The following is an 18,043-nucleotide window of genomic DNA, read 5'->3' on the forward strand; positions in this document are numbered from 1 at the left end:
ACAGAATTAAACAGAAACTACATATAACGGGCAGGTAAATTGTTTAGGTAAACAAGTAAATAATTTGATTCAAATAATAATAATAATAATAATAATAATAACTAATTAAAAATTGGACTTACAAAAGAAGAAACACTGGGAAACTAAGGTAAACGCTGTTTTTAAAACACGCGAGACTAATAAGTATAACATCACTTTGTGATCCAGTTCGATTTTCTATCATAGACGCAAAAATAACGTAAACACCAAATGTGTTTGGTGAATTTTCCCGACTGTTCTTGAACGCAGCGCGTCTCGTCACCCTGACCCGGAGGAACTTCTGTTCAGCTTTATTACCCACAATTCCTTTCTCCGCCTTCCTCTTTCCGTGCTGCAGCAATGTCTAAGAGAGGTATGAGAGTTGCTTTATAAAATCCACCTCCATCTGCGCTTTCTAAGACGAGCTACAGCGTATATAGTTGCTTATGTGTGATAGAGAAGCTAAATCAATGTTTTTGTGGGACTAGTTTTGAAATTATGACAACAGTTAGCTATTTTATAAAGATCGCGGTTGAGGTGGGAATTGAAGGAAGCCATGTTTTTCGTTCAGCGCCATGTATTACTGAAAGGAGAAAAGCTAGAGGCGGAAAATGTGTACGAGCTAGTCGCATTTTCTTCCACACACTTTAGCCTTCTGTGTGGTGATAAGGTCTTTGTTTTTAAGTGAGTTATAACGATGCTTCCTGACCTGAAAGTGTGCCAATGAAGTGAATTTATTTGTGGTGATCAGGGCTAGCCGGGAAAGCTAAGCAGAGCCGGTACACACCAAGCGTGAATTATAGATAAATTGGAGCTGCCACATTTGAAACAAACTCTTATTGAGCAAAAGGGAAAATGCGTGGGGTACAATGTAGTTTTAGCTCTTGGTTACTACTTGTCATTACTCTTAACCCAGTGAATGGAAAATAGGGTTTAAAGTGTTCACGTGTTTTGTAGCTCCGAAATTAAACAGAATTGTAAAAAGTTGTGTATTTGTAATATCCTTAAGGTTAGAAGTTCCTTTAGATTTGGCTTCTCTGAATTTTAACCATCATTGTGTCCTGATCAAAGGTCATATTCATGCTGCGTTATAAGCTTCAGTAAAGCATGCTGTAGCTTGCTGCTTGTGTATTACAGTGGGTGTGTAGATTTCTCAAATGTGGCATTCGCTCCTAAAATGGACCTATGTGATGATTAAAGCTTTATCTGAGTCAGGGATTTCAGTGTCACTAAGTACACAAGGGCACTCATGGTAAATACTTAGATTTGAAATATCTTTCCTCTGAGTTTAAATCACAAATGCCCAATTTGTCAGGTAGAAATGATTCTTTCTCGGGCATGTTTCTTTTCCTGCAGGACGTGGTGGTTCCTCTGGAGCCAAGTTCCGCATCTCCCTGGGTCTCCCAGTAGGAGCAGTTATCAACTGCGCGGACAACACAGGTAGGTCTGTGGTAACTCGTTGCTGTGTCAGGTTGACTCCTGTTGACTTTTCCTTTTGCTTCTCTTGTTCACCTTTTCTATACAATACGGTCTTAAACTCTTAAGTGATTGAAGGGAATTTAAGATCCAGCCTAAAACTTACTGTTTTTGATGTTGAGCTGTTATCTTTTCACTAAGACCGACCACACCATTCTTCCCTGTATGTGAACTAGTTTATTTGGTGTGCTCTTTCTAGTGTTTGTGATTTTGTTGTTGTAAATGGTTCAAGCTAAAAGCATCACAAAAGGACAAAGTTGGTAAATTTCAGGGTTTGTTTTTCTTTCTTTCAAATTTTGGAAGTTATGTGAAACTGCTTAATTTTAACTTGGCTATGGAGCATCATGTGCTGCTCAATGATGAATGTACTGGAAACCTGGATTAATTTCTCTTACTGCTTGGAATGGCGAGAAACCTTCCACTTCCTTGGTATTGCCCTGTGTGGAGAAGAAACCCCTTACTCATTATTCCCTCTAACTTCATAGTGTTTTTTTTTTCTTTTTCTTAAAGCAGTTGTTTGCAGAGTAATGATCACAAAGGGCTAATAAAACACATTAGCAAATATAATCATTGTAGTCTTTCTGTAGATATTGTTTTAATCCTTGTTGCTTATACCTGCTGATGTTTGCACTGAATAAGTCTGCTTTTGTTGTCCTGGAAGCAGCTTTATCATTAAATATAAGTGACGACTTGGAAAACATGGCTACATGTTATCTACCATACTGACTAATGCATATAAATGGATTATTTGAGATTTTTTTTAATTTAACCTCTGTGTGAAAATTAACATGTAAAGCATCAGTGTGTCAGGTCTAAGGAGAGAGGTTTTCTGAAAACTAAGATCTCACCCAACATGGTTCTTTTGTTTCCACTTTTTCTAGACAGAATGCTTTTGACCACAAGTTTGAGTGTACTTGATTGTACCTGAAGGCTCACCTGACTTAAAATCTATACTCAAAAACATGTTGTTGAAGTTGAACTTGGATTAATATGTAGATTAATGGGCACAATTGGTAGCAGTGTCCAATTAATTTACCTTGGGGGGGAAAAGTAATTAGACACTGAAGGTATATTGTTTTTTAGAACCAATTTAAAACGTACTTAGCAGAAAAAGAAACTGTTTCAGAACTTTGAGTAACTGCATCTCACATTATGTGAACCTGGGCATAAACATAGCACTGTTGTTTAAAAGTGAAACTACAGTGATAGGTAGGGCTTTGCGATATCACCAAAATCTCATATCCCGATATAAGACATCTATCGTCCCGATAACGATACAAATCACAAAAATTTTACATTTTCTGTAAATTCTGTGAATCTCGGGCAGCTTGACTTGTGTGAAGTGTTTCCAGCTGGGCATCGTGTACCTGGAGGAAAAGCCTGTTCTAATGTTTGAGTCTAAGCTTTATTTTTTAGCACCTGACGGCTCTTTTTTGCTTCTGATCCGTAAATACTCTGCATGCTCTTTCACGTGATTCAGTTTATTTTGAAAAGTCTCAACAGGATCTTGAGTTTTATTGTGAAAGGTTTATGTAGAAAATAAACAAGCGGACACGCGATAGTTTTACCGTCGTTGTTACTAACAATAACGCATAAAAACAGGCGCTTGTCCGTCCGTAGTGTGGTTATATTAAATATAAGAGAACGAGAGAACTTAAAGAAATTAATATAGCCACTACAGTGACCATCAAAATAATGAAAAAATATTGCCGTAAACGGTTTCTTTTGCGACACCACGGAACAAACGATAGTGTAAAATGAAACGATAGATGTTTTTTATATCATTATATCGAACAGCCCTAGTGACGGGATTGAAGCACTGGGAAAATGGCTACTAGTTGGTTACTTCTGTCCGCCCCTTCCAAAAGCACTTGCTTTGTCTGCTCAGTGGCTCGGTGAGTTGTCGTAGAAGGGAATATTGTTTTCATCACTGTGGGTGAGACGGCAGCGACCCCACTGTGGCTGACTGATCTCAATCAGGGATGAGACAAGCTGACAAAGTGAATTTATCATAAACCGGAATGGGAGTGGATCTTATTTTTTCTTCCACCCTGTCCTCTGTTCTCATTATGGTGTTTCTTACTGTGTTTTTCAGGTGCCAAGAACCTGTACATCATCTCTGTGAAAGGCATCAAGGGGCGTCTGAACCGTCTTCCTGCTGCTGGAGTTGGTGACATGGTCATGGCCACAGTCAAGAAAGGCAAGCCAGAGCTCAGGAAGAAGGGTAAGTGGGAAACTGGTCGTCATACAGTCTTCACCAGACATGTAGGTTCTGTTTGCAGCGTTGCACACACTTTCATAAACTAATTATTAAATGTCATTTAAGCTGCTTTCCTGCAGATACTGTCATTTCTCAATGATAGATAACTAAACAATAAGGAGCGGTGGATCCATTAACAATGAAGCTGGAGACTGTATTCCTCTTTGCCTGTTTGGCTTTAGTTTAGTGAAACGTGTTTACAGGTTCTAGTTGGAGTAGCCTTCCAGCTGGAAGATCCCTAGAGCAGAGCAGGAACTACAGTCGCCATCTGCAGTCTTTAAATGTCTAAATATAAGTTGCCAGTCTCAGTTGCAGAAAGGTGTTCAAATACGGTTTTTAGTTTTTCATTTTGAGTTCAAATTAACCTTGTTCCCCTCTCCACAGTGCATCCTGCGGTGGTGATACGGCAGCGGAAGTCGTATAGACGAAAAGATGGCGTGTTTCTCTATTTTGAAGACAACGCGGGTGTCATAGTAAACAACAAAGGAGAAATGAAAGGTGGGTTTTTGAAACGTGGTGTGGCATTCATGCGCGCTGTACAGGAAGGTGATTGGTGTGTGGTCATGACAGGAGCATATTTGCCCTTCCAAAAGCACTTGCTTTGTCTGCTCAGTGGCTCGGTGAGTTGTCGTAGAAGGGAATATTGTTTTCATCACTGTGGGTGAGACGGCAGCGACCCCACTGTGGCTGACTGATCTCAATCAGGGATGAGACAATTTATAAATACTCATTACAACTTTTTCTTTTAATGTATTGGTTAATGTGATGTTTGACCCAAATGATGTGCTCCCAGTAATGAAAATAACACCACCTTATAAATTTGCCTAACTTTTATGCCTCTCCATTGTAAAATCAGTGTATTTTTTAAGCTTTTAAAATAACACAAGTATCGGGACTTATGTTCCTTCGTGTGTGTGTCTACAGGTTCTGCCATCACAGGCCCAGTGGCCAAAGAGTGTGCTGACCTGTGGCCCAGGATTGCCTCCAATGCTGGCAGCATAGCCTGAGCTGGACCCTGCACCTGTTTGTTTTCAATAAAAACTTGTTATTGAGATGTGTCTTTGTTGTTTCATTTACCTTTCGGTCCAAAATATTAAGACTATTACAGAAAAGGCTCTTATTGTTTGGATTTAATATTCATAAAGAGTCAAGCATATGCTCAGAACTTGTTTGGTAATATGAGGTTTATTTTTCTTTTATATTCAGTATGTACATGACTGAGAGCTGGTACTCCTTGCCATTCCTCACATTAGATACACTAGGGCATAGGTGTCAAACTAATTGCATTTGGCCCGCGAAGCTATACAAAATTACTATTAGAGCTGGCCTGCCTGTGCATGTACTGCTAATACTACAATTCCCAGAATGCTCTGTTGGTGTTTTGGCGCGTCAGTCACACAGGACCCATTAGCACCCTCTCCTCTGTTGACCATAGTCATAGCAACCATGCAAATACTGCCATGCTACCTATACCAAAATGGCAAAAAGAAAGGCAGAAAACAGGAGCTTTCTGGACAGGTGGGAGAATATGATGAAAATTTGATAAATGATAAAATTTAATTCAGAAGGCTGCAAATACAATTTATATTTAAGAAATAAATTCCACTGATGTGTTATTTAATTGGAATTTTGATTTTGCATGTGTGCAATATTAAGTTATATATACGTTTATATAAGTTATATATATTGTTTAGTATTAAGCTTTGCTTGGTCCATATTCAGTTTTTCAGCAAAACTTGTTTGAGTCGAGAAAAAAAGATTCCTTGTAATATTTGGAGGAAGACTTTTCTCAATGAATAATAATGTTAGTCTGCGACTGTGATCCAGTTTTGAATTTTGGCCCACTGTGTATTTGAGTTTGACACCCCTGCACTAGGGCCAACAAAGATATTGTTGTTAACAAAAATGTCAAGACTACAGCTGTGGGGAAAAGTCAAAACTTTGAACCTGACTGGAGAATTTAAATCAAAACAAACTAACTCGTGAGGGGTGAATTTTACAGCCGACATGAGGATGGGATAGAAACCACACAAAATTAATAAAGAGGAATACACTTCAAAATGTGTTTTTACAGTGTCTAGCTGTCACCACCTAACCGTGAATGAAATCTTCCCCTAGTGGACTTCTTTATAGGAGTGTGGCATTAATAGAGTTTTGAATATACAGTGGAGGTGACCTGTGAATTGGCATGTATGTGTACACCATCCTTTTTCAGTTAGTGTATAAATGTGCTTTCCTGCTCGGCCATTTTCAGTTCTGTCTGCTGTACTTGGACATCCCTGGCACCTCACTGCTTGGCAGATGGAAGCCACACTACCATCTGCATAGAGCATGTTTCCTCTGTCATAGATGCCTTCATCATGCCCATGTTCCAAAGTCAATCAGTCTGAGGTACAAAGAAAATATTGCATTTTCCTGCACTTCACTGTGACAGTATGTCTGCATACAGATTCAGTTGTGAAAAAGTGGTGCTTAACAAAGGTACAGATAATACTGTGTATGTGTAGGTGCACGTTCAGCTGTGGTCATGTAGCCTGTGTACCTGCAGGTTTAGTAAAAGAACTTGGAAGTGTTAATGCAAGAGGTTAGTGACACAATGGACATAAAATGCCTGACGAATAAGCAGACAGTGCAAAGCTATCAAGCGGTAGAATGCACAGTTGTGGTCAGAAGTTTACATACTTGATATTTTGAGCCTTAATAATTTCTTTGAATTGTTCTTTTCCCCTGGTATAATGATTGCAGGGCATGCATCTTTAATGTTTTAAAAAATATTTAGTACACAACTTTGAATTTATTTTGTTTTTTTCTCTTATCCACACGGGGTCAAAATTATATATACCGGCTAAAATATATACACACATTCACTTTTATCTTTCAACTTCAAGGGCTATTCTCATTATCGATCATAACTGACTTTCTCTTTACCAGCATAGAGGAAGTTATGACAACAATCATTGAACTGACAAATATGCAGAACAACTGGAAAGTCTAAGAAAGGAGAATTACAGAGTTACACAACTTGGGAAGGTGTCTTGGAGCCATTTATAAACATCTGCAGATTCCAAGATCATCAGTTTGAACAATTTTGTGTAGGTACAAGTTGTTTGGATGTGTCACCACTGTCAAGTTCTAGAAGAAGACCCTATCCTGCACTCAGGTGAAGAAATTGGTTAGGATATTCAGGAACAACCAAGGCTCAAGTCTGCCTGAGTCTTGGAAACTGCTATAATGTCAGTGTCACTGTACAGTAGAACAGGTTTTGGATCACTGTGGAGTTTGGAGGCTTTAAAACCTCTGCAAATATACCGACTATCGAGCATGGTGGTGGCAGTATGCTCTCAGGCTGTTTTGCTGGATACAACAGAATGTTCCAACAGGAGGGTAATGCTAAACATGGATCAAAACTGGTTTTGGACTGGATAAAGCGGACAAAGCTTCTAGAATGGCTTTGCTAATGGCTAATAACAACTAATAAACAACAGTTCATCATTACTTTAAGATATGAAAGTCATTTAGTTTGGGAAACCTGAAGTTTAAGAGATTCTTTCTGCTGCAAGGATGGGTTAGAGAAACCACAGCTCATCAAACAGCATTGCTCTAGAAATGCCCCTTTACGTCTAAATTAGTTTAAAATTGGGAGGTACAACTCTTTTTGATAGTTATAAAGCCTTCAATTAAACCAATGAAGCCAATTAAACTATCAGCTAATTTAAGTTTACCTACTGGTTTATAAAATGGTTTTGATTGGATACTCATATGTCTATTCTTGGTAATGGGCTTCTGAAGAGTTTTGTTCCCACATACTAGGGCAACACATAGGTTAGTACTGCTGCCACAGAGGTGTAGAAATAAGAAAAGTGTATTTTAATTTTTTTTATCCAATCTCATGTAAAAGGAAATTTCAATGCAATTTTTTCTTTTTCATAAACAACCAAATCTCAGCATACTTAAAATGTGTGGCACAGTCGGTCTACTCTGGACTGGTTTAGGATGGTGTCATTCTAGTATTACTACTGTGTGTCAGAAATGCTGTGTCATCCATGGCAACTCAAGTTTTCTTCAAGATATTTTCAGTGTCTTTTCAAGTTTTGCTAGATGGACATTATTCTCCATTAACACAGCATACAGTCTGCTCTGAACTTCCTGGACAATCATCTATTTTTCAGGAGAATGGCCCATGCATCTGAGATGGCTTGAAATGAGTAGGAGCACAGAGTTTAAGAGAACACAGCCACCAAAAGCATTTGTGGGAACTACTTGAAGATATTTGTAAAATCTGTAGGTCTTCATGACTTCTTAATAGTGAAATTTAACAGTTTGATGTCTTCAGCAGTGTTCAACAATACAGTAAGACAAGAAAATCCATTAAATGAGCATGTGTTTACAGTAGAATTTCTTTGGCTGTGCGGTATCTCAAAAGAATTCCTGGTCTTTACATCTGAAAAAAAAGGCTTACATTTACTGTATTTGATCAAAAGGCTAGAGTGTCAATTCTTCAGTCATTTTGTATGACTGCAGTTCAGTTTTGAATAAAGTAATGGACTGAGTAAGATAGGATATTAACCACTTCCTTGGGCATTTGTTTCAAGCTGTCTCAGAGTTGTGTATTCTATTTTCTTGTTTGGGTTTCTACTGTCAATATAACTTCTTTCCCAATGGTCTTGCCAACCAGCTCCATTTCCACACTTGACACTAAACATCTCTTTGATTATTTTACAGTTTCACTTTTATTCCACCAATGCCAAACAGAAGCAGCTTAGTGGGGTTTTTTGTTTTTAAATATACAGTAGAGCTTACCCAATGCTGTAGTGGAAAAAGAGTTTAAATTTCCAGGGAGCCACCTTCACTACAAGTCAGAATTTTGGCCAAGCTATGTGAAGTTCCCATTGTGTGGACTTAAGATGTGCCATTTCCCAGAAAGAAATGGGAACCAATTTGTTTTATTTCCCAACAAGTTAACTTTAGATCTTGAATTCAGGTAGAAGAACCGACCCATATGGAAAAGAAATAGTAAAAACTTATATGATTTACTCATGAAAGTGGCCACTTTCTCATTACTTTCATATATTGTTTTAGGAAGTATCCAAAACATGCAAGTTTCATTATATAATTTTTCAAGGGATCTTATATCTGTTTTCACTCTTGTATGCTTTTCAAGACAGACACAAGACAGATACAAACTTTATAAGATTTATATACCTTTTCCATATGGGGAAGCTTTGGATAATTAAGCTAGATTCTGAACAATACCTTTTATGTGGTGCTCTAAAAGTTGAAGTTTAGCAGACTCATGAGTTGATTTGTTGATTTCAAGAGTGACTCTGCCTCTGATAAATTTATCTAACAAATTAAAATTCAAGGTATTACGTCCAGTCTGGGAATAAATGGCCTCCCTCCCTTCCCTTTGCTGTCCTTGTCGCTGGGGGCCTCAGTGCGGGTGCTCTGTGTTGGGCTGGGCTGTGGGCGCTGTTCACAGGTGGCATGGGGGTGGGTGTGCCATGTCCCATCCCGGTAGGTGCAGTAGCATACTGTTCGCTCGTCAATGTTCACACGCTCCCCTGCTGGGATCACCCTGTTCCCAGCAAAACAGTTGGGACCTATAACGACAGTTAACATTTTATTGTGTCAGAGTCGATTCCGTCATCAAACAGTGAACGAGTTCATAGAAGAGCGTATCCTTCCTCTGTAGTCGAGGTTATCGCTTGTGAAACATGCCGGCTGTCTCTCTAATGGGACCGCACCTTTAGTCTCATTGTTTTCAAGTAGGGTTTACTTTTAAAAATAATCATAAACCTAAAGAGTAAATTACTCCATTCTTGCATATTTTAAGTCTCAGATCTGTAATTACAGACAAATCTGGCTGTAGGTTATTATAGGGCTTTAACCCCAATTTGATATGGGGGTCCAGTCCCAAGCTACAACCCACCAACCACCCAACTCAGCACTGTCAGTATTAGCTGTATGCTTGATGCTTTGTGAATTATTCAGTTAAAAAAATATTATCATGGCTTGCTAGTGTGCTCAAAACAAACAAGCACACAGTGCACTTTTAAATCCAGTGAAATGGTTTTTTTTTCATTGCAACACAGGTCTAAATATATATATATATTTTTTTACATAACAATGAAATTGTGAAACAGAATAGATAATAGAAACTTCCTGATTAGAAAGCCAACAGTATGATACCAACTATAAAGCCTGTAGTTTCAATACAACATCACCTGAGCTCAAAACACCTTGACTGAACTGAAGTCTATTTGACACTTCTGTGTGTTAAATAAAAACAAAGTTATTGTACTATGTTGACACATTATTTATCTCTGCATTTTTCCAGCCGCTTATTCATCTATCCCAGCCTCTACTGAATAAGAATCTGTTTACACTGGACTTATATGTGCCGTTCCATAATCTGTTGAAATATTACCTGTTAAAATATTAATATTATTGTTTTTCCTGGTTCGTTTAAATTATGTCAATTTTCTTGCATACAGCAGTTTTACTGTTGATTTACTATTTTAGTTTAAGAAGTCTCTCTTCCCAAAAGATAAATGAATGCCCTCTAACATCTCTCAGGTAAATATGATATTAAAGCAACAACAAAATCGCAGTTACAAATTATGTGGGGTAGTAATTACTGACTAAATAATGCAAACAGCCTGCCTTTGATTTGCATTCCTCATTCACAGATGGGGTTCCTTTATTTGGCGGCTACCTGAGAAACAATTACCAACCCCAACCAGCAGGAGCACAGGAAGTACAGTTCATCTAATGCCAGATCTGATGGCATCCAATAAAGCACAGCTGACATAAGGGAATTTGGCAGTAGTAAGGAAAGAAATAAATAAATTTAAAAAACAGTGACGCAACAAACTGAACCATCTGTCCCGCTGTCTGTGCAGAACTGAAGCAGTAAAAATAGGTTCAACTTAACTGCAACTGCCTTTAGACACCAAGAGCAAGGCAACAGCAAAGCATGTTTATGTGCATGTTCCTGTTGGGTTTTTACCTTTTAACTGCTTTCCATGTCCAATTTATTCTATAATTAAGGCAACATATAAAAGCAAAGTTAATATACCCGCTGCTACAAAAGAGCTCAAACTCCCACACACACACACACACACTGATGCACCAGTGTTTCAAAGCCACTTTAATGCCAGTAGCAATGAAAGTCTGAGTGACATAACGGGAATGACTGTATAAGCTGCAGGGTGTGTGAGGTGACATAACCAGTGCAGCTTCTGAGAGCTCCAGGGTGAACACACTGACTGCCACAATGACCGCTCTTACTATAGTGCACACTGGGATCAACAGCTTAAGTGTGTGTGTGTGTGTGTGTGTGTGTGTGCATGAGGATAAAGTCAGTGAGATGGGATATAACAGCACAGAGAAGAGTGGATGTACACATAGATGAAACAAATGACAGCTGGGAATGGGGAAAACATTCAGACAGCAACATTTTAAACAGAACTGTTATGAAAAAATGTCTTTCCAAAAGCACTGCTAAGCTGTATAAAAGCATGCACTGAGTTTGTAAGTCATTTAATGTCCATTTTTAATTAATCACAACAACAGTTGCCTCAAGGCGCTTTATATTGTAAGGTAGACCCTACAACAATAGATACAGAGAAAAACCCAAGAAACTTGCAACTGTTCTTGCATTACCCAACCTCACCCCAACCCAGGGGATGATGATACCTCCACCCGACCTGATGTCCTGGGTCCCCCTTGCTGTAGCATTTATGTTGTACGTCATGAGTCTTGTGATAGTTGTGATAGCAGTTGCTTCTTCCAGATGTTGGACTACTGAGCTACTAGTTGTTTCGATGTTAGTCTAGTTGTTGGGTGTAAAAGAATCCATATTTCTCGTCATGTAACTCCTTCCGCTGCTATTGCAGCATAGTGTAGTAGCATGCCAACAGCTCCCTATTCTCATTCCTCATCTTCTTATGCTTTGTTGTTTCAGTAGCAAACTTCTCATCAGTGTGCCCTAGTTCCTTAACATCTGATACAGACTTTGTTAATGCAGGCAACGTCCAGGTATGGATTTTGTGGGCTATATGTCTCTTGCTCATATTTCTGATGCTCATATTCCCTCAGAAAAAAAAATGTCCCTACGCGACCTGTAGACAGCCTTTATCCTTCAAGCTTGGGTTCTCTATCCACTACCATGGGCCTGAGCGCTTGAGGGTCCTGCGCATAGTGGTTCCATTTACCATTTTTTTAGCTACTGGGTAGAGCTACATCTATCACTACAGCCATCTTTCTTTGCTTGTCCACCACTACTATGTCAAGTGGGTTAGCCACCACCAGTTTTTCTGTCTATATCTGCAAGTCTCACAGGATCTTAGCTCATCATTCTCAAACACCCTAAATTCATTTTGACTTTGGGACTTCCAGGCCATAATTAGCACACAAATTACTGTATACTATGCTGGCAATTTGGTTATGGTGTTCCATGCCCTTCCTGCTAGCATCTTGCACTCTGCTCTTATGTGCTGGATTGTCTCTGGATCTTTGCACAGCCTGCGCCTAGGAACTTGCCTTGTGTGATAGACCCCACCCTCTATGGCTTCGTCCAGCCACTGGTAAGGTTTCTTGATGCGAGTCACTTCTTCTGTAGTAATCCTACGAGTACTAGGGTACAAGATCAAGGATATATGTAGATATAGATCCTTGTGGACAAGAAAGCTGGAAGCCAAAATCAGGGTAGCACAGAAGGATTTTCATTTTTTTAACTGAGACATGATCCATGCCTACCTCTGAAGAAGCTAACGGCAATCCACAGATGATAGGAAGCACAAAGGAGGCGGCTAACAGCAGGTACTCATCTAGACTGGCCAACAAAGGGTAGAACAATCCTGATCATGAATGATTCTCACAAGGGCACGCCATCATGAAATTACTGGCCAATTACCTGCCTCTCCCACACATGGCACCTCCTCTCAACATTGTAGCTACCAAGCTGAGTAGGTGCATTAGTCAGTATGTAACCACAGTTCAGAAAGGCATTAGAAAAAACACCAGAGGGCCAAAGAACCAACTTCTTATTAATAGAGCAGTAGACCAGGACTCTAAGACCAGGCAGACAACCTGAGCAACCTGGATTGACTACACGAATGCCTGAAACGAGGTCATTTTGGACCATGCTTTGTGCACTGGTATGCAGTCATGTTGGAATTATTCCTACATAGTTGGGAGCTTGAAACTGTCAAATACATCTTGGTATGATGAAGCATTAAAAGTTCCTTTTAATGGAAATAAGTAGTTGAGCCCAACTCCATAATACCCCTCCACCAAACTTTACACTTAGAATAATGCAGTCAGACAAGTACCATTCCCCTGGCAAAATCTCTGCTCGTCCATCAGATTGCCAGTTGGAGACATGACAAATTTGAATGCAATAATAAATCAGGCCTTTATCTGGCAAACCTACTTAAGCAAAATAAAGAAAAAACAACAATTACAGTTATCAAAGACTTGGCAGGGAAACCATTTCGTAATCTTAAAGATATAAATAATGTTTTTAGGACGTTTGACATGAATCTGTACACTTCTGACCATGACTCAAATATGGAAGATATTCACAAATTTCTTAGTGCAATAGATCTGGCTCATTTAACACAAGACCAAGTTAGGATGTTGGATAAACCTATAGCTCTAGAAGAACTATTCTGTACTCTTAATCAAATCCCCAATAATAAGGCACCTGGCCCAGATGGATTCCCTGCTGGGTCCTACAAACATTTTTGGCCAACCTTGTTCCCACTATTTATAAGAATGACAGATAAATTTATGATTACCTCTAGAATTCCTTCTACCATGAATACTATTGTTAAAACCAAATAAAGATCTCACTCAGTCAACTAGTTATACACCACTTTCTCTGGTAAATAAAGACATTACAAATATAAGCAAGGTCCTAGCATCCTGCTTTGAGAAAGTAATTCCAGCACTTATCCATCCTGACCAGACAGGTTTCATCAAAGGCATTCATCTATAAACACTCATAAACTATTTAACTTAATGCTTTCACAGTATCAAAAAAGTAACACTCTAATTGTATCACTCGATACAGAAAAAGTATTTGACAAAGTCAACTGTAAATTCCTGTTTGCAATATTTGAGAAATTTGGATTCAGAGAATCATTTCTCAATAGGATAAGAGCATTTTACACATTGGTTGACTCCCTCTGATCAGGTCTGGGGGCAGCCCAGAACTCCATGGTCCCAACTCCAAAATGCTTCCGCAAAGGAAAAGAAGTGGAGGGCAGGGGTTCGGGATGTAGATGGGGTCATCCAATAGCCGGACGTACCAATCATTCAAGACCCACCTTGCTTCTAGTCCCCCCAATACTTGTGTATTAATGTGAGCAGGTGGTCTGAGAATAATAATGACTTGAAAAGCGCCATAAAAAAAAAAGGGGGGGGGGGGGGGGGAGAAAGAAGGAAGGAGCGAAAGAAGAAGGGGGATGGATGACTATGAGTTATTTCTTATTCTGAATTCATCAATTTGGATGAGTGAGTGAATAGTTTTACTGACTCCTCAATCCATTGAGGGTCATTGATGCTCAGACTGGAGATCTGGGCACACCCCAGTTGTGTCATGGAGATCAGGCTCAAATTTTCAGATAATTTCCAGTCTGGAAAGTATCCCATCCAGATGATGTGCAGTAATTGAGTTTTTTTTCTTTAAAATGAACAATAGAAAGTTCCTACCAGCTATTTGATACTATATAATACTGATATACGCTTTATGGGCAACAATATCTCAATAAATAATGCCATTTATTAAACCTGCTTGGCAGAATTTGGTACTTTTGAGTGCATTAGGTCCCGGGGAATACCGAAATATATTACAACAGTACTAATCAAGGGAGAACATCATTACGAACAAAATGAATGACAAAGTCATAATAATTTGGAATGATTAAAAAACCCCACCTATGATAAATGACAGCAAATATCTTTCTGGGGTCTGCATGGACCCAAGTCAGTAGGATGAGGGTTAAGAGAAGATCCTGTAACTGCAGTTTGAGGGAAAATCTAAAATTTAATAATTTATTTTATGAAATTTAAAAAGCATTAGCATTAAAAAAAAGTTTAGTTTGTTTATATATGATGTCAATTTCAGTTCTTTTAAGGAAATGAGAATGAGCAAAAAACCACTGGTCAATCGGCTAAGAAAACTGCAATCTATAACTGAGAACACAGAGCATTACAAATGGCTTTATACAACTCTTGCTATTGTCCATTCCTTAATAAAAATTTAAGCTTAGTTTTAATGATTACATTTACTACAGAGAGCAAAAGAAGCAATCTGAAAAGTTTTGGTAAGTACTAGGGGAGCACCAATCCAATATTTGGATCAGATATCGACCTGATCCTGGCTCAAAAAAGTAAATCAGCTGTTGGTGACAATGGGCCAATCAAGGGGGCTGTCTATTTGCTGTCTATCTGGTTGGTATTGGGAGACCTAATGGAGAAAGCTTACAGCAAATTATCAGTTTTGGCATATCTGAAGATATTTCATAATCATTACACCAACACCCTTTGTATTTACAAAGGTTTTCGATTTAACTACAAACTGTGGTCAAGCTCAGATTTGGAGTCACTTTTACTGTCATTATGTTTGGTAAGAGAGACATTATATAAGGTAGAAGGCCAAAGGCTGCTGATTTTGTGTAACACTCGATGGGAAGCTTAAATCGCGCTTATGGTAACATAACATTATGAACAAAATCTGCCCACTGAAACTAGAGTCTTTAAGAAAAACAACTGTGAAACTTGCGAATGCATTTTAATATACAATCACTTGCCAAACAGGAAATCTTAGCGTGTTTTCTAAAGACTTTTTGCGTTACGAATAAATCCATATTTGTTTCTTTTTGTTTGCAAGAAGGGGATTTAAATTTTCATGATATTCTCCCAGTTTACACGATTATGCAACATAATGTATGCAAAGCTGATACTGAAGCAGATCTTTATAAGGCAAAGAGAAAGAAACACTTTGAACCTGAGTGACTCTCACCGGTCTTACATATGGGGCAGCAGTGGTTGGGTTCGTAGGTGGGGTTAACACAGTGTGGGGCTGGGCACTCTGAAATGCTGCAGTACACCTCTCTGTTGGGCTCACAGCGACATCGCTCACACCTTGACAGCTGAAACACACAGGTAGCGTGAACATCATTATTACATGTTAACATTTGGATAGCCTGCATGGTCTCAAAATAAAGATGCGTAACAATGGTAGGGTTAGAGTTGCTTTTTCTTTAACATTCTGGTGCCTTCAGATTGTTAAAAAAAGGCATCCTTTTTTTAAAGTGGTAGTGCTCTGGGCAACAAACCCATCCTGGACCCATCCTGCCCTCTATCAACAGTTTAATGCTTCTGTAATAGGGTGGTGTGTTAGTACGGGGGATCATTTCTTTGCACACTTTGGATTTCCCAGTACCAGCCCAGTATTATTTAAATGCCAGTACCTATCTGAATATTGTTCCTGACCAATGTCCATCACCTTGAGACTACAGTCTACACATCTCCCTACAAAGCTCACACCACTCAAATGGTCAAAAGGTTCAGTGTACTCAAATGGCTTCCACATTCACCAGCGCTCTGTCCAATAAAGCACCTTTGTGATGTGGTGGAACAGGAGATAGGCATCATGGATGTGCAGCTTTTAAATGTTATCATGTCAGTCTAGACCAAAACCTCTGAGGAATGTCACCTTGTTGAGTCAATGCCAAAAGTAGTTAAGGCAGCTCTGAAGGCCAAAGGGGATCAAACCCAATATTAGCAAGCAGTAACAATTGAGTGTATATCTAAAACGTATTTATGGAATTTATTGTAGGTTACTTCATTAGCTTATTCGTGTAAGCCTCCAAAAAAATCATAAATTGGGCCAAACAACCTGCAACAGCAGGAAGGGTCTGGGTTTGAATTTGGTTGTCTGAGGAGTTTACAGAAGTTCGAGATAATGAATCACTGCAACAAGGAAAATCTTTTTTCTAGACATTTACTCAATGACCTGAAAATTAAGAATTTAACATTTCACCTTTTATCCCAAAGTTATTCAAGCATGTTGCAAACTTGCTGTTTTTTGTTTTATTTTTTCCCCCTCTGGCTTTAGATGAGTTGGTAATTTCACATTACATGATTATGTATTACCAATGAAAAATGTATCAGTGACATGATGACATATAGTATTACTGCATGCATTAAAACTATTATAGCGAAAACAGCTGTGTTCTGTAAAATAAGGCATATAAGGGCTGTGTATCTAAAGTTTGCACATTCTGAACTAGTTTGAATAAGTGTTGTGAAACAACAAAACAAAACCAAAAATCCCCCCCAAACCCTGTAAACCTTTATTTTTTTTCCTGTAAACGTGTTGCTTATTTCTTTGGAACACTTTTAGAAAACATCACAGTGACACAGCGAGGATGCTATACAAAACATTCTATGCTTTACATGTGTCATGCAGCTGTAAGAAGAGGAGAAAATACACTATTTTACTGAGCAGCAAAAAAGCAAACAATAATTTATGAACTTTATTATAAGTAGGTGATGGAAAAACATCTGGATTGAGAGAGGATCCCTACTAGCATGGAACACATCAACAGGGTTGTAATATTACGAACTTGTGGCTGGGACATGGATTGGAGGAGTTATTCGGAAGTTTGGCTCTTTCTCACCCTGAACTCCTCCAGCAGCCTGTATGTTTTGCCTCCGTAGACACAGACTCTGGCCATAGCCTCGCACACCGGGCAGCACGCTTTATACCTGATCCGCGTGCACCGGGGGTGGATGCGAGGACACTTGGGTCGGACGCATACTGGGCCGTCGATGGTGCATGTGCATGGACACGACGTAGGGCTCGGGTAGTAAACCTCTCCGATGCTGTACACGAAGCCGTGGTCGTCGATACACCACTTCCCCCTGTAGTCGCCGAACTCGTAGTCCAAGTCGGTTTTGGAGTATTCCGCAGCAACGGCCACGCGCGCCGGACCGTGTGGCAGCGGAAGGAGTAGCAGGATCAGCACGAGCAGGACTGAGAGATAGCGGTTTGCCATGGCGAATAGGTTACCTGACACTAAACCGTGTGTGCGATTACTGAGGGGCTTCTCTAACCGAACTTCTCCTCCTACTATCAGGAGCGCCTGTGACGCCCATACATGCGCATCACCCTGGAGCGTCACTGAAATTACCCGAGAACAGCAGGCGGCTCCCCGAGCCCTTAATTTCGGCCAAATCCGGAGGTAACGTTAGGATATTAAAGCGCAGGGAAGG

General features: G+C 39.4%; 2 protein-coding genes across 4 annotated transcripts; one reads left to right on the plus strand and one right to left on the minus strand.

Moving 5' to 3' along the window:
• The first annotated feature begins 265 nt into the window (after positions 1–265).
• On the plus strand, positions 266–4,806 carry rpl23 (ribosomal protein L23). The gene is made up of 5 exons (XM_084926923.1): positions 266–391; positions 1,375–1,458; positions 3,590–3,718; positions 4,139–4,252; positions 4,679–4,806. The coding sequence occupies exons 1-5, from the start codon at positions 379–381 to the stop codon at positions 4,759–4,761; spliced, it is 423 nt and encodes a 140-aa protein (XP_084783049.1). The 5' UTR covers positions 266–378; the 3' UTR covers positions 4,762–4,806.
• A 114-nt stretch (positions 4,807–4,920) lies between these two features.
• LOC146389200 (von Willebrand factor C domain-containing protein 2-like) lies at positions 4,921–17,940 on the minus strand. Of its 3 annotated transcripts, none has more exons than XM_084926919.1 (3): positions 17,449–17,940; positions 15,771–15,915; positions 4,921–9,354 (listed from the first exon to the last, which is right to left on the minus strand). In XM_084926919.1, exons 1-3 carry the CDS (start codon positions 17,824–17,826, stop codon positions 9,113–9,115), a joined length of 765 nt encoding a protein of 254 aa, XP_084783045.1. In that variant the 5' UTR covers positions 17,827–17,940; the 3' UTR covers positions 4,921–9,112. The 3 variants fall into 3 exon arrangements, with proteins under 3 accessions (XP_084783045.1, XP_084783047.1, XP_084783046.1); XM_084926921.1 differs by having other exon boundaries at positions 15,795–15,915; positions 17,449–17,938; XM_084926920.1 differs by having other exon boundaries at positions 15,786–15,915; positions 17,449–17,935.
• Positions 17,941–18,043: the final 103 nt, after the last annotated feature.

This window comes from Perissodus microlepis, chromosome 4 (assembly GCF_051167445.1).
Source record: "Perissodus microlepis isolate ML-2025 ecotype Zambia chromosome 4, ASM5116744v1, whole genome shotgun sequence".
NCBI classification, from domain to species: domain Eukaryota; kingdom Metazoa; phylum Chordata; class Actinopteri; order Cichliformes; family Cichlidae; genus Perissodus; species Perissodus microlepis.

Excerpts from the sequence above, each read along its gene's own strand:
- rpl23 (XM_084926923.1), top strand. Across the intron at positions 3,719-4,138 it reads GCCAGAGCTCAGGAAGAAGG|TGCATCCTGCGGTGGTGATA; the intron begins GTAAGTGGGAAA and ends CCCTCTCCACAG. Across the intron at positions 4,253-4,678 it reads CAACAAAGGAGAAATGAAAG|GTTCTGCCATCACAGGCCCA; the intron begins GTGGGTTTTTGA and ends GTGTGTCTACAG.
- LOC146389200 (XM_084926919.1), bottom strand. The coding sequence starts at position 17,826 with ATGGCAAACCGCTATCTCTCAGTCCTGCTCGTGCTGATCCTGCTACTC. Across the intron at positions 15,916-17,448 it reads GGCTGCTGGAGGAGTTCAGG|CTGTCAAGGTGTGAGCGATG; the intron begins GTGAGAAAGAGC and ends TGTGTGTTTCAG. Across the intron at positions 9,355-15,770 it reads GACCGGTGAGAGTCACTCAG|GTCCCAACTGTTTTGCTGGG; the intron begins GTTCAAAGTGTT and ends CTGTCGTTATAG.